General features: G+C 40.7%; 1 protein-coding gene across 2 annotated transcripts in view; it reads right to left on the bottom strand.

Annotated features, from left to right (window-relative positions):
• Positions 1 to 407: 407 nt before the first annotated feature.
• The window catches only part of LOC110530495 (parathyroid hormone/parathyroid hormone-related peptide receptor), a 68,598-nt gene continuing 55,122 nt past the window's right edge, over positions 408 to 13,883 (bottom strand). For both annotated transcript variants that reach the window (XM_021613634.3, XM_090182561.1), the window contains exons 6-13: positions 7,966 to 8,152; positions 5,941 to 6,094; positions 5,318 to 5,378; positions 4,637 to 4,703; positions 4,380 to 4,474; positions 3,278 to 3,419; positions 2,795 to 2,836; positions 408 to 2,574 (exon numbers count right to left, since the gene is read on the bottom strand). In XM_021613634.3, coding sequence (XP_021469309.2) covers positions 2,200 to 2,574; positions 2,795 to 2,836; positions 3,278 to 3,419; positions 4,380 to 4,474; positions 4,637 to 4,703; positions 5,318 to 5,378; positions 5,941 to 6,094; positions 7,966 to 8,152 — 1,123 coding nt within the window. In that variant the 3' untranslated portion in view covers positions 408 to 2,199. The remainder of the gene's footprint in view (positions 2,575 to 2,794; positions 2,837 to 3,277; positions 3,420 to 4,379; positions 4,475 to 4,636; positions 4,704 to 5,317; positions 5,379 to 5,940; positions 6,095 to 7,965; positions 8,153 to 13,883) is intronic.

A 13,883-nucleotide genomic window follows, 5' to 3' on the forward strand; every position in this document is an offset into this window, starting at 1 on the left:
ATCAGAATTCAGGGCTCAAACCTCCCACTTTATAAATGTGGATATAGAGTAGTGGGGGAGGGAACTGTAGGGTCAAAGTGTATACATGTGGATATACAGTAGCGGAGTGCAATTGAGTTCTTGACTCCCATCAACCTAAACTGCCATATTCACAGAATTACATGTGAGTATAGTGTAAATAGCTGTCTAATGTTATTACCTCTGATAGGCATTCTACTGAAATGTTAACTCTATGGTCCTGAATCCTCATACAGTATGTTGTCCCTCACCTATAGTATATATCCAGTTTCTATGTTTTTACCACTAAATACAATATAAATCATTCTACATTTTCAACATCCCTTAACATTTTCAACAGTCTGTACAAATATCAAATTATAGTTCTAATACATTTACATGACCTTTGATGCTATTTTAGCTCACAGCTAGAATGTATTTTATTATCATTGTAAACATTGTGACTTCTATGCAAATGCATACATACTGTATATACAAAAAGAGCAGCAAAACACTGGACTATATAAAACATAACAGTTGTGTACTATTCAGTTCTGGTGTTCCTTCATACCGTCCGTCTCTTCATAAGTCTCCCTGGGAATTCTCCTGTGGAATTTGAGAATCCCTAGGAGTTCCTCATCTAATTAACATTCCGTATTTTTTTTTTTACTGTTTTCTGCACCCTGAGTTTTGGAGAGGGTGCCTCCCTTTAAAACATTAATAAAGTATTTTTCTACAATTCCATTATAATAATAGCCATTTTTTGTCCTCTTTGAGCTGTCTCTACCACTCCATTTCTCCCAAAACTTTAGGTCCAATGCAGCCGTTTGTATCTCAATAACAAATCATTTCCGAGTAACAATTAAGTACCTTATTGTGATTGTTTTCAATTAAAATGGTAAAAAATAAACCAAAATTCCTTCTTAGCAAAGAGTAATTTCTCAAGCAAGAATTTTGCTAGGACTATCTGGAAGTAGTCTGAGTTGGGAGAGGAAAACTGAAAACGAGCTATTATTTGCAGAGAGGTTTGGAACTCTCTTTCTTATTGGTCTATTAACTAATTTACCCCCTGGTGATATTGCCAGGCAGGCCAAAATTACATCCAACCAAAACAGGCAGAAATTTCAGGCGGTCTTTTCAAACGGCTCTTACATTAAAAGGGCATAATCATAATTTTCACAATTTTACAGTATTATTCAAACCTCAGAGTGTGGAAATATATGTAAAAAACAGGAAAATCACGTTTTGACTCCAATGAGCTCCAGGTTTTGGTTACTTTTGTGGCATTATATATTGTGAAATATAATATTATTATTGAAGAATGTAATCATCAACACATCATGGAAAAAGCATAACCTTCATTAGCCATTGAATATTAGGATAGTCTCTTTTAAATAGCAAAAATACAAACTGTACAAAAAGTTGATACTCATGGGGAAAAGTAATCCATTGGGCCTTTCTCCATATAAATCAACTCTAGAAGCCAGCACACCTCTGAAACTACAGACTAGCTCCAACTGATGCACTAGAATGGAGGGTTTAGAGGACCTGAGTTTTATTCCCTTTTAGCTACATCAAAGTGGGTTGGGTCATCTCAATGTACATCCACATTTTCAAACAAATTGAAACGTAGTGAGATCTCCCCAACTACGCATGCAGAATCAACTGCAGCCAGGCATATTCTCATATCACTAGGAGTGCCTAATGTAGCAGATGTGAGCTAGTGAGCTGTATGCTAACTTAGCCATCTGCTACACTAACATAAGCTAACATGCTCCTGCCAGAATGAGGACCATAGTAAACGGTTGATACCTTCAGCCACAGGACCTGTGGACAATCAATGCTGTCTGTTTCAGTCAGACACATTAGCCTACTGTTCATCCACAGACCATGGTTGGTATTCATCCATTATAAAGTACTTGCTGCAACACATTGAAGGCAGTGAAATAAAATCAACTGAGAAGCTTGACTGGTCTATGTGGTGCTATGTTTCATGGGAAGCTCTCAATTGCGCCCTCTCTCCTCTTCTCCTTTTCAAAACTCATTGGATGAGAAAGCCAGAGGTCCCTCTGGAGACGAGGAGAGAGGACACAAGGAGTATGTAATTGAGATCTTTTCCATGACTCATTCCTACAGAGATCGTTCTCCCAGTGGAGGCGCTATAGGCTGCCTGAAAGTCTCTCGCAAGAGGTCACATGATTGTCACATGACGGTCTCCCGCTCCTCCTCCACTACAGGCGAGGGTTTCTCCTCCTCAACAGAATGCGGTGGCACGTTACTGGATGGCTGCTCCTCCTCGGGAACATGTAACTCCTGTCCTGAGGAAGGGATGGAGTGCTCGGAGATGGAACCATTCTTCACGTACCCCGGGAGATTCCGGTGCCCGTTCACGGTGACGGGGCCCCCAAGGCGTGTGGTGAGGTGCAGTGCCAGGGGCCCCCGGGCAGTGACGTTGGTTACACTGGTGTGAGACACCATAGGTCCATAACTATATGTGTTACTGCCACTACGGGCTTTACGTTTAAAGTCCAGCGCAAGTGTCCTCCTGCTCCACGATTTCTTAATTTCCGCTTGGACCTAAAGATGGAAAGAAATTAGATTGTCACTAAATAGATCTAATCTACTGTGACATACAATAATTGAGTCTCAGGTCTGTGCATGCTGTGACTGCAATTCATCTTGAACATTATATTATCTTTCAGGATTACATATTTTGTCTTAAATAAAATACTATAATGAGTCATTGCAGACATTTTCAAATAAATATATTAACAAAGTTGTTCAAAGTAGTCCTTACCTCCCCATTGCAGAAACAATATATAATTGCTACAAAGAATCCCTGAAAAGGATAAAAAAAAACATTATTACATTTTTGCTTAAGCCTCAAGGTTCACAGGTTGACCTGTGCATCTATCCAGAGCACTCTGGAAGAATGCCATGCAATCTAAAGTGACTTCTTCACGTCATTGATACCAGCTGCTTACTCTGAAAACACTGAGCTGTGCTCTCTCAAAATCTTAACTCATTCACAGTTTAATCACAACTCAAAAGCTAATTATGTGTAGCACACCACTAGAACAGATGCAGTGCCCCTTAGTGGATATTTTTAAAGTACTGTAGTAGCCCATCGTTTCGGATCCATTGCTGGCTGCCTGTGACTAAACCTATATACAGTAGTATATTAATTCATTATTTTGTTTGTTTGTTCATTCATTCATTAGTTAGTTTGTTCATTCATTCATCCATCCATCCATCCATGCTGTACAACATAAGTCGGTACCTGGAATGAATTGAATAGCATCTCATAGTGCATCTGTATCTGCCATGGGACTTCAGTCACTTCAGTATAAGGCATCGCCATGAACACTATGTAGTGGACACCAAACAGTGGCATCAGGACCAATGTAGACTTCAACAGTTTCCTGAATAAATACAAGCAAATGTTCATAAGATTCTTTTTTCTTACAATCTACACTGAGCGTACAAAACAGAATACCTTCCTAATATTGAGTTGTACATCCTTTTGCCCTCATAACAGCCTCAATGTGTCAGGGCATGGACTCTACATGGTGTCAAAAGCGTTCCACAGGGATGCTGGCCCATTTTGACTCCAATGCTTCCCAGAGTTGTGTCAAGTTGGTTGGATGTCCTTTGGGTGGTGGACCATTCTTGATGCACACAGGAAACTGTTAAGCTTTGAAAACCCAGCAGCGTTGTAGTTTTTGACACACTCAAACTGGTGCGCCTTGCACCTACTACCATATCACTTTCAAAGGCACTTAAATATATTTTCTTGCCCATTCACCCTCTTAATGGTACATATACACAATCCATGTCTTGTCTAAAGGCTTAAACACCCTTCTGTAACCTGTCCCCATTCATCTACACTGATTGAAGTGGATTTAATAGGTGATATCAATAAGGGATCATATCTTTCACCTGCTCAGTCTATGTCATGGAAATACATAGATTGTCATGTTTTGTACACTCTGTGTATTTATTGGCATTTTGCCCCATTGTTCATTATAATTGTTTTGCCAGCTACAAAGATAATCTACTGTACCTTTACAGTTCTGTACAGATTTCTACAGTTCTGTACAGATTTCAATGTGATTATTATTATTATACTTTTAACATGTATTTTTAGATTTACTGTGCGTGACATTTATTGTAATGAGGAGATTAAGTTTGATATTATCGTGGTCATTCACTGCATTATGCATTTTCATACATACTATGTATCACTGACATTTTTGGTGGCATGTTTTGGTGTGATAAAGAGTCTATATTTCTATCAGCATGCTGGAGATAAAACAGAATACAAATGTCATGATAAAGCAGTCAGGGAAGGAGGAGCAGTCAGTCAGAGTAATGCTTCTTACCTGTACTGCTGTCTTGTGTCACATCTGCCAGCATTTGTCTCCCGAAGTTTAGTGGCCAGAACTCGTATTATATTCAGGAACAGCATAAAATTCACCTTTGAAAACAGAAAATGACACAATGTAGAACACCAAGGCCAAATCTCTCAAAAAGCAAATGGTGGTCATAGTGGTAAGTAATTGTGGTAAGTAAACGTGTCAATCGAAAACCTTAAATGCCATTACGCCAATTAAGATTTTCAATTGACATGTTTACTTACCACTATTGCTGTTAGAATTGGCACTTGTACGATCCACTTCAGATTGCCGGCACTTAGGTCCCAGCACCTGCAAGTGATAAACAGGGCATTTATGAAAAACTAATACAGGTAGGTATAATTGCTTAACTAATCGCTTTCAGGATCTGATCTGTTTCGGTTTATCCTAGTGTAGCAACAACACATGGGGAAGTTGGCAGTGCTTATAGTCTGTTCCTAGGCTCCGAGTCCAAGGCTGGAATTCAATCCAACCAGCCATGGCTATGTTTACACATGGTCCTTGTACACAAACTACTGCCTCCATACACACATTTCCTATCCTGAAAACTGTCAGAATCTATCTGTGAGAGGAACTACTGTGTAAATACTGCATTGCGTGTTTCTATGAAATTGAGGATGTACACTCACACCCTTAAATGTTCTAAGAATCTAAGAGGATTCTGGAACATGTTCTAAGAATCTAAGAGGATTCTGGAACATGTTCTAAGAATCTAAGAGGATTCTGGAACATGTTCTAAGAATCTAAGAGGATTCTGGAACATGTTCTAAGAATCTAAGAGGATTCTGGAACATGTTCTAAGGTCCCGTTTCACATTCCCATGAAAGGTTCTGGCAAATGTACAGTACTATGTGTTTAGACCTGACATCATCAATGACGAATTGGGATTTTAGTGCAGTACTTACTCTGTGTCTGCCAAGGTGGCTCTCACACTCGCCCACACTGTCACAAACATAGCTGGGACCCCTGTAAATCAACAACAGCAAACATAAAAAAGATCTCAAAACAACTAAACAGCCGAGACCCCTGCAGAACAGAGCATAATTATTTGCAATCACACAAACAATGATTCAGAAACAAAATACAGTCATTTTCTTTCAATTATCGTTGTGGATTCAAATCAAAATTACCCTTGTAATATACTGCTAATATAATGTAGTTTTTCGGATTCTTGCAGCGAGGCAATTGGGTGACACGGCATCCACATTGTATGCGCTGTGCTTACATTACAGATACGCACAGTGTGTACAATGCAGGAGCCGTACAGCCGAGTTTTCTGAACTCTTCTTGAGTTCTGATTATAGTAGAACTCACACAGTATGTGTGAAACCAATGAATTGTAGACAATTGTGGAATCAACAATATTATCAGCTTTCTTCTAAACCTTCCTCGAAACATGACAACATTGGAATGGCTTTTGAAATTGATTGATTAATACATCTGTCTGGGATAGTTTGTTTAGCTTATTTTTTGACTTCGTAGCAGTGAATTTGCAGTAAAACCTCCAAAGAATTCTGGGAACACTCACCCCATCCAATTAGAGTGAATCCCCAGAGGTACTTCCTGTCTGAGAAGAAGGTCATGAAGATGAGGCTGTGAAGGTACAGACCCTCTACTAGGATCCAATAGTAGTTGGTAGCCAGGAAATATAGGAACAGGGTCACTGCCACCTTACAGCCAATCTAAAGGAAACGCAACAGACAAATATATCAAATATACTGAGCTTACTAAGCATCCTTAAATATAGCAGCCTATTTCATGGTCACAAGCACTTGTAGATGAATGACTACTGACTTCCAACACCTTGAGACCTAGGCAATATAAGGTTCTATCTGATCTTTAGATGGTTTTTCATATTTCTATGAAGTAAACATTTTGAAAAAGTACATTTTAAGTAAAAACAAAACAAAAAAACAATTCTATCTGCATGAACCAATATGAACTTTGTGATATAAGGTTATTTCTGCAATCCAATCACAAGCCTGAACAAATACAAAATGAATCAGAACGCATGTCTCTGCCATCTCCCTCTAAGTATGATCTAGGCTCGTCTAGCCAGCAATAAAGGCATGCAAGCAAAAAAAAACAACACTGTCAGAAATCTTACAGTAAATGATATCACATCGTTGTTCAGTGATGACAGTAACTCATCCGAGGATCATAATACATGTCTTAATGTATTTGATGATATGTTCTGACCCTATCCTGATACAATAGTGTTGTTCTATAATTTATGCTATTCAAATAGCTACAGTCTTCTTAAAAACTGAACATGTCTAATTCAGAAGTGTCAGACAGAACCTTATGGCTGACCCAGATTGACATTTCAGAGCCATTAGGTTATATCTGCGATTGCACCCCCCCCCCTAAAGAAACAGATTTACAAATGTCTCAGGATTTTGATAGTCTGCACTTTAGGTACCTTTAAGCTGAGGACCTTAATGGTTAACAAAATAAGAATTCACTACAAAACAGTTCTGAGATCTGGCATGTGAAAACGTTTATGCTCAATATCTCAGAACTATGCTTTGGGCAGATAGAACCTTGCACCTTGATCACACCTACAGCATCATTGCGCAAAATGGTACACAGCAGCATCTGGATATGTCTGAAACAGAAGTTTAACATTCACCTTCTGTTACCATTTCTGTCGAGCCGTCTAAGCATACATTTTGACGCACACGTTCGAATGAATCCAACGTATGCACCACACAGAACGCACTGCAACGGCCTCTGTAACGACTAGGTTCCGATCACGGTTTGTACAATTAAAGATGTATTCTAATCCTAATGAATACTGTTCCAATCTGTAAATGCTGATCAACTGTAAACAACAGGGAATCCCTGGAGGTTCAGCCTGTGTATGCCCCGAGAGAAGCCATCCTCTATGCCTGTCTATTCTACCAGAGTACTTTGAAGTCCATAGCTGATTCCTTCAGCCTTGCATGCTCACTCCAGCTAGGGATGATACACATGAGCCAAGAGAGACTTAGCCTGCCTCTCTCTCTCTCTCTCTCTCTCTCTCTCTCTCTCTCTCTCTCTCTCTCTCTCTCTCTCTCTCTCTCTCTCTCTCTCTCTCTCTCTCTCTCTCTCTCTCTCTCTCTCTCTCTCTCTCTCTCTCTCTCTCTCTCTCTCTCTCTCTCTCTCTCTCCTGTTTTATAATCATTAGGCAAGTCTTTCCCAGTAGCATTTACTTTTTTTCTAATTTAGAAATGCTGCGACAGACAGTAATGAAAAAATAATAATTATAATGAAAAGACTGATGACTCATAATACTGAATGCTGGAACGACTTTAGTAAGTCATATCCAATAGTCCCTGGATTACACTGATCACTATATCCTTAGAGGAAGGCATTTTACAACGATCCAACCAATTTACAATGGACCTTTCAAAATAACAAAGTTATAGAATTTGTAAACAGCAAGTATTTGTTTTCTATGGAAATAATTCACAGTTGCGTTTGGTCAGTGACTTAACTACATTAGCCTGCTACCTACTATTCTCGTGCACCAAACTTCCTATAGTCTGGGGAGAAAAGATTAGGTACTTACAAACTGGGTTTTGTCAGCTGGAGGAGCCTCAGTGATGGACTTGAGATCTTCCACACTGACTCTCTCCATATCTTCTAGGGCAGAGCCAGAGTACAGCACCACGTCCTTTACGAAGATGCTGATGCCTCGGAGCATGAAGGACACAAACAGGTGCATGTGGATGTAGTTCCTGGTACAATGCAACCGCCTGGAAGAGAAGAGAGGAGAGGAGAAAAAGATTGTATAAATGATGATATAATCTGCACCGTGATATGCAATCATCTTGTTGGGGTAATTGTACGTTATACTGTTGGCTTCTTCAAACCAAAGACAATCATTGAAAAAATACATAAATCCTTGTGCAAAACATCAGAGAATGTGTTGCTACTGAGCCATTACTACACTAGGAACCCATGTTGAAATGTTATCAAGGTGGTAAGTGTGTGAACGGGTGAAGGTTTTTCACAGTGAGTGTGCGTGTGAACAGTATGTGTGTGAATGTGGGTGTGTGTTTTCACACTCTTCAGAAGAGTACTCATCATAATTAGAGCCAGCTGAATTCCTCGCAGACTATAACACATTCTAGAGATTTAGGGGATTGAAAAGCACAAATATTGAATGAACCTCGCCCACCTTAGCCATTTGGTCCCTGGTTCATTGAGTGAGGGAATTATTTTATAAAGACATAAAAAGTATTTGGTGGTAATTGTAATGTTGCAGGGTGGCCAACATCCTCCTGGAGATTCCAGAAGAGCTACTGTGCGTGCAGGCGTTTGCTCCAGCCCTGCTCGAAAACCCCACATTATAAAAAATCAGCTGCTCAACAGAACCTTGATAAGATGACTAAGATGACTGGTGTGTTTGAGCAGGGTTGGGTGAAGATTCTTCACAGCCAGTAGCTCTCCAGATGGACGGTTAACGGACCAGGTGTTTTATACAGTAGCCTATCAGTGCAGTATTATACTTTGTGGGGGTTAAGGCCTTGCTCAAGGCCACAATGGCAGGAGATACAATACTTGGGTTCAGAGACCAGCCGCGTTCCATTGTCAACACCAGTGATCATAATGAATGTACTGTATATTGTGAAGTGGCTTCTTGCATCAAAAACGCAATGTTCAGTCACCTTTTTGGCCCATGGTGTGACAGACCATACAAGTGACTCAAGCTTTCGGACAAGTAAAAGATCAGTTCTACTTGTCCGAAGGACAGGTGGCTAAAAAAGCTCATGTCAAGCCCTGATGTATTGAGCAGATCAAAGAGCATGTGCATTTCCTCCCAGACAAGCAAGTGTATCTGTCACATTACACTCAAAATATCCCTTGTCAACATCTTTAAATCATAGGGAGCTATATAATAAGTGACAGCAGAAAACTCATGAATCATTATTCACTCACTATTTGCTTGTGACTAACCTCTGTAGTCAAACCAATAGGTAACCTGGTTATTAGACAAGCTCTGCTTTGGGGAATATTGATTTATGAAGTTGTGAGGGAAAATCATATTGTTTGTGAACCTGTGGAGGCTGCTGAGGGGAGGACGGCTCATAATAATGGCTGGAACGGAGTGAACGGAATGGAATCAAACACATGGAACCGATGTGTTTGATACCATTCCACTGATTCCACTCCAGCCATTACCACGAGCCCGTGCCTCCCCAATTCAGGTGCCACCAGTCTCCTGTGAGGTGAACAGTCCCCCAGTGCATTGGGTGAAGAGGAGGAACACTACTGCTAATGTGCAGTATGTATCACTTGGTCTCTCCCCAGAAAACGTTTATGAACCTGCCTCTCTCGTGTCCAAGGGTTTTAAAAGCCTGAAGTTAAATGGAAGAGGGAGTCGTGGCTGGAGTGCTCCTGAACATGCTGCTGGATACTCAGCCCAGACATCCACGGACCCCTGAGACGCCTTATTAAACTAAGTCAAGTTGAGCGGAACGTTTGTAAACACGACTTTACACCAATTCCTGGACCTGATTCACTGTAAAATATCAAATGAATTCAAGGATTAGCGTTTATACTGTTGAATATGAGTCATACGTTGTTCTAAGGCAATGATAAGAACAATGTAACTCTCTCTATAACATCCAACCAGTCAATTCACTACATATAAAATTGACTGTCAGAATAAATTTGTCCTTTCAGCCCGCCTTAAAGGTTTCAGCCTGTAGATGACAGTATTTTGATGAGGCTGAAACTGCACACCAATATATTAACGATATCTTCATATAAACATCCCACTAAGTAGACAGAATAACAGCAAACACTAACCACAGCTATCCTATAGATCTCTATGGCCTGAGATCAATAAGTATGAAAATAACTAAGAATATAAATGTCAGCAAGATGAGGCACGTACCACAATCACACACTGGCCCCAAGGCAACAACCTCAAAGGCAGCAATCTCTAATCCTTTTGAAAGTCAAACGCTCACGGAAAAGGCAAAGGTAAAACATTATAAACTCAGCAAAAAAAGAAACGTCCTCTCACTGTCAACTGAGTTTATTTTCAGCAAACTTAACATGTGTAAATATTTGTATGAACATAACAAGATTCAACAACTGAGACATAACTGAACAAGTTCCATAGACATGTGACTAACAGAAATTTAAAAATGTGTCCCTGAACAAAGGGGTGTCAAAATAAAAAGTAACAGTCAGTATCTGGTGTGGCCACCAGCTGCATTAAGTACTGCAGTGCATCTCCTCCTCATGGACTGCACCAGATTTGCCAGTTCTTGCTATGAGATTTTACCCCACTCTTCCACCAAGGCCCTTGCAAGTTCCCGGACATTTCTGGGGGTAATGGCCCTAGCCCTCACCCTCCAATCCAACAGGTCCCAGACGTGCTCAATGGGATTGAGATCCGGGCTCTTCGCTGGCCATGGCAGAACACTGACATTCCTGTCTTGCAGGAAATCACGCACAGAACGAGCAGTATGGCTGGTGGCATTGTCATGCTGGAGGGTCATGTCAGGATGAGCCTGCAGGAAGGGTACCACATGAGGGAGGAGGGATGTCTTCCCTGTAATGCACAGCATTGAGATTGCCTGCAATGACAACAAGCTCAGTCCGATGACACTGTGACACACTAACGCAGACCATGACGGACCCTCCACCTCCAAATCGAATCCGACCATCTCCCCTGGTGAGATAAAACTGCGACTCGTCAGTGAAGAACACTTTTTTCCTGTACTGTCTGGTCCAGCGGCGATGGGTTTGTGCCCAAAGGCAACGTTGTTGCCGGTGATGTCTGGTGAGGACCTGCCTTACAACAGACCTACAAGCCCTCAGTCCAGCCTCTCTCAGCCTATTGCGGACAGTCTGAGCACTGATGGAGGGATTGTGCGTTCCTGGTGTAACTCGGGCAGTTGTTGTTGCCATCCTGTACCTGTCCCGCAGGTGTGATGTTCAGACGTACCGATCCTGTGCAGGTGTTGTTACACGTGCTCTGCCACTGTGAGGACGATCAGCTGTCCGTCCTGTCTCCCTGTAGCGCTGTCTTAGGCGTCTCACAGTACGGACATTGCAAATTATTGCCCTGGCCACATCTGCAGTCCTCATGCCTCCTTGCAGCATGCCTAAGGCATGTTCATGCAGATGAGCAGGGACTCTGGGCATCTTTCTTTTGGTGTTTTTCAGAGTCAGTGTCCTAAGTTTTCATAACTGTGACCTTAATTGCCTATCGTCTGTAAGCTTTTAGTGTTTTAACGACCGTTCCACAGGTGCATGTTCATTATTGTTTATGGTTCATTGGGAAACAGTGTTTAAACCTTTTACAATGAAGATATGTGAAGTTACTTGGATTTTTATGAATTATCTTTGAAAGACAGGGTCCTGAAAAAGGGACGTTTCTTTTTTTGCTGAGTTTACATACACATTTTGCACATTTTGTTTCAAAACACTAGGCTACCTGGGGCGGCAAGTAGCCTAGTGGTTAGATTGTTGGGTCAGTAACTGAAAAGTTGCTAGATCAAATCCCTGTGCCAACAAGGTAAAAATCTGTTGTTCTACCCTTAACAAGGCAGTTAACCCACTGTTCCTAGGCTGTCATTGTAAATAATAATTTGTTTTTAACTGACTTGCCTAGCTAAATAAAGGTTTTTAAAAAACAGTCTAGGGCAGTAGCAAGATACCACCAGGGCTATTGACTGATTTTCCCATTAAAAATCAGCACAAATTGTTTATTAATTTTTGTTTTATAGAGTTAATGTTGCTGATCAATTTGAATTTATTATTTATTGATTATATTTTATTTTATTTTTCAGTATCAAATACAATGGATACAATGTTATGCAGAGATGTACTTATAACAATTTTATAGACAAATGATACTATTTACAGTCGAGGCAGAGAGTTGGGGGGCGCGAAATGTTTACTTCTTCCTAGGAGGGGCGTAACAGAAAATAATTGAGAAGCACTGCTTTAGACACACACACACATTATAAATCAGATATAGTAAAACAGGGTAGAATTCAATTAGTTATATAAGTCACTCACTGCCATCAAAATCATCTTTGACGATATACAGTGCCTTGCGAAAGTATTCGGCCCCCTTGAACTTTGCGACCTTTTGCCACATTTCAGGCTTCAAACATAAAGATATAAAACTGTATTTTTTTGTGAAGAATCAACAACAAGTGGGACACAATCATGAAGTGGAACAACATTTATTGGATATTTCAAACTTTTTTAACAAATCAAAAACTGAAAAATTGGGCGTGCAAAATTATTCAGCCCCTTTACTTTCAGTGCAGCAAACTCTCTCCAGAAGTTCAGTGAGGATCTCTGAATGATCCAATGTTGGCCTAAATGACTAATGATGATAAATACAATCCACCTGTGTGTAATCAAGTCTCCGTATAAATGCACCTGCACTGTGATAGTCTCAGAGGTCCGTCAAAAGCGCAGAGAGCATCATGAAGAACAAGGAACACACCAGGCAGGTCCGAGATACTGTTGTGAAGAAGTTTAAAGCCGGATTTGGATACAAAAAGATTTCCCAAGCTTTAAACATCCCAAGGAGCACTGTGCAAGCGATAATATTGAAATGGAAGGAGTATCAGACCACTGCAAATCTACCAAGACCTGGCCGTCCCTCTAAACTTTCAGCTCATAAAAGGAGAAGACTGATCAGAGATGCAGCCAAGAGGCCCATGATCACTCTGGATGAACTGCAGAGATCTACAGCTGAGGTGGGAGACTCTGTCCATAGGACAACAATCAGTCGTATATTGCACAAATCTGGCCTTTATGGAAGAGTGGCAAGAAGAAAGCCATTTCTTAAAGATATCCATAAAAAGTGTTGTTTAAAGTTTGCCACAAGCCACCTGAGAGACACATCAAACATGTGGAAGAAGGTGCTCTGGTCAGATGAAACCAAAATTGAACTTTTTGGCAACAATGCAAAACGTAATGTTTGGCATAAAAGCAACACAGCTCATCACCCTGAACACACCATGCCCACTGTCAAACATGGTGGTGGCAGCATCATGGTTTGGGCCTGCTTTTCTTCAGCAGGGACAGGGAAGATGGTTAAAATTGATGGGAAGATGGATGGAGCCAAATACAGGACCATTCTGGAAGAAAACCTGATGGAGTCTGCAAAAGACCTGAGACTGGGACGGAGATTTGTCTTCCAACAAGACAATGATCCAAAACATAAAGCAAAATCTACAATGGAATGGTTCAAAAATAAACATATCCAGGTGTTAGAATGGCCAAGTCAAAGTCCAGACCTGAATCCAATCGAGAATCTGTGGAAAGAACTGAAAACTGCTGTTCACAAATGCTCTCCATCCAACCTCACTGAGCTCGAGCTGTTTTGCAAGGAGGAATGGGAAAAAATTTCAGTCTCTCGATGTGCAAAACTGATAGAGACATACCCCAAGCGACTTACAGCTGTAATCGCAGCAAAAGGTGGCGCTACAAAGTATTAACTTA

The sequence above is a fragment of the Oncorhynchus mykiss genome, chromosome 8 (assembly GCF_057628025.1).
Source record: "Oncorhynchus mykiss isolate SJ-2025 chromosome 8, ASM5762802v1, whole genome shotgun sequence".
Lineage (NCBI taxonomy): Eukaryota > Metazoa > Chordata > Actinopteri > Salmoniformes > Salmonidae > Oncorhynchus > Oncorhynchus mykiss.